The sequence below is a fragment of the Olea europaea genome, unplaced genomic scaffold (genome assembly GCF_002742605.1).
Source record: "Olea europaea var. sylvestris unplaced genomic scaffold, O_europaea_v1 scaffold1991, whole genome shotgun sequence".
Classification (NCBI taxonomy): domain Eukaryota; kingdom Viridiplantae; phylum Streptophyta; class Magnoliopsida; order Lamiales; family Oleaceae; genus Olea; species Olea europaea.
Genome location: NW_019237778.1, coordinates 6,370 through 8,884, shown reverse-complemented (window position 1 = coordinate 8,884; position 2,515 = coordinate 6,370). Strand labels below are relative to the sequence as shown.

Below are 2,515 nucleotides of genomic sequence, written 5' to 3'. Positions count from 1 at the left end.
CTAGCAAATTGTCCCTAATAATCTTACAGTCGATGCAATAGCAAGCAGCTCTTCCTCTGCAACTTTTTTCCAGACTCCATCGACCATCAGACGACCCATAACGCCTTCAGAGGGAGTATCATCTTTATCGTATGATTCACAATCTGCTTCATTCTCCTTCACTTTCTTAATAAATGCGCTATCCAATTCTTCAATCGGACAATCAGTTTCCCTTTTACCACATTGATTTAGTTCCCAAAGCGCCTTGCTATCTGATCCTTTTCGAGCTTCTCTGGGCTTGTCATTGCAGTCGAGAATCAGAAGACGGCCCGAGAAGCCAAGATTGTGAGGGAGCATGCCTATAGGACATGGCTTCCATGACTTCGTAACAACCCATCGGCTAGTAACTTCCACACTGGAGTCTGTCGGTTTTACATCAGGGCCCTTCATTTGTCTGTGTCTGATTAACTTGAATTTCTCTTCAGCTTGACGAATAGAATCTTGTTCGGAAAAAAGGATCTCAATGTGAGAATCAACAGATTTTTCTTCGCTAATGTTGGAATTTGACACCCACAGGGAAGCCATCTTCTTGAGCTTACAGAGTAAAGAGTTGTCTCCTGCCATCTGTACAAGAACAAGGGCCGAATCCATCAGCTTTTTGTTGCCAGGAGAAGACAACATAAGAGATTTGCGTAATAATCCTTGTAGCATCTGCTTTTGCATCTTTGATTCTGCCAGAGAATCTTTACATTCTGTAGGTTCCTTGCGAGAGACGAGATATATAATGTCTTAAGATTTCCAACAAGCCACTCAAACAAATAAGCAAGTAGTTCGATTTGGCGAGACGGGGCAAAATTATCCAGCTATTTATGCTCGCCTGATGATCCATAAAAAGATCAAAAATGAAAACACAACTATATAAATATTATATACCAATCAAAAATAATAATGGGATATCGAACACCATTTCGCAGAAAATAGAAACAAAAAGAAAAACTAATCATAGAAAAGTGAACATTATGCTTGAAAAATGTCACAAATTAACTGGGATACCTATTTCGCATCTCATGGTTTCTTCCTGCGTCACTATCTTCTCAAGAACAGTGTTAAGGAGGGTTAGAAGCAATTCTGGTCCTTTATTTGACAATTTCAAGACAACAGATTTCCAGTCATCATATACATTCTGCTGCTTTTCAGGACAGATTTTCGATCCCACCACGTGTTCTGTGAAATCTGAGGAATCTAATGCCTTCAGCAAAATTTCCAAGAGAATATATACCACTTCTGAAGAAAAGGAAGTACACAACCGAAGAATATTTTTCAATGATTTGGTAACCTGCTTCTTAGAACCTGAAATTTATAGCCACCACCGACACAGACGTTAAAATCTTGCTTGATTAATGTTATTTTTAATGATGTGCATAACAAAATTAATGAATTACCAAGAAACATAATCATGGGGAAATTCAGTATAGGGATAGAGGTGATTACAAAGGATACTATAAAAATAAAAATTCGATGTTCTAAAAGGCAGGCCTAGGCATGAAGTGCGAAGAAGGTAGCACATATGGAAAAAGCATGAAAAAGTTGGTCAATCTTATTTTGATCAACAATGCAGCCTAGGAGTTGAAAGACTAGGCGCGTGCCTTTTTTTTTTTAATTTTTTTAAATTTCATTAAGTTAAATTAACTAATTAAGTAAAAGGAATTATTATTAATAATCTTAAAATAATTAAAAATAAGGAAACACCTTATTATCCAAAACTGAATATTATGGAGTAAAATTTTATAACATGAAATAAAGCTTTTATTTGGGTCAAAGAATTAAAGACATTAAACTAGTTGTCAAACGTTAAAACACACAAGACAGTAGGCTGACAATAAAACAACTCATTAAAAAGGAGTTTCCATTGCAAAATGTCACGAAGTGTATAGCAACAAATTAAAAAAAATAAAAAATAAAAAACAAACTTGTACAAGATACACTTGAGATTTCAATAGATAAAGAAATAATTTCTATTAAAGCAAAAGGCATTATCATTCATCAAAATAAAGTGTACATTTTAGACTTACGTTTTCCCTTGACTTGCAAAGAACTTGACCCGGTGATTTGCTTCGCTTTAAGAGAGAGAGCAAATTCAAGTAATCTACACTTAATTTCCTTTCTGAGATCATTAGTTTGATTAACTGGGATAGCCTTTTCTTGAGGTTCCCAATAATATGATTTCAACCAATCGAGTGCCTGAATTATCAAATTCAGGTGAAATTCACGGTGTGCAGATTTCCAATGCTAGAGTTAATTCTAACTTTTTAAGATGAAACAAGAATTTAATATTTAACAGGGAGTAGTAGATCCTACTTTATGGCTCTTTCATCACAGTCAAGTTACCAAGATGTCAGATCAATATTTTACAACTAAAATTCAATCTTCAAAACTTCAGCTGACCAAATTTCAGGTTAACATGTTTATGTTGAGACTTACATTATTATTATTATTATTATTTTTTTTTTTTTTTTTTTTTTTTTTTTTTTTTTTT

The 2,515-nt window shown here is 34.3% G+C and overlaps 1 protein-coding gene across 1 annotated transcript; it reads right to left on the bottom strand.

Annotated features, from left to right (window-relative positions):
• On the bottom strand, positions 1-702 carry LOC111379466. The gene has a single exon (XM_023002837.1). The coding sequence runs from the start codon at positions 700-702 to the stop codon at positions 1-3; it is 702 nt and encodes a 233-aa protein (XP_022858605.1).
• Positions 703-2,515: the final 1,813 nt, after the last annotated feature.

Coding starts and splice junctions, on each gene's coding strand:
- LOC111379466 (XM_023002837.1), bottom strand. CDS start 702: ATGCAAAAGCAGATGCTACAAGGATTATTACGCAAATCTCTTATGTTG.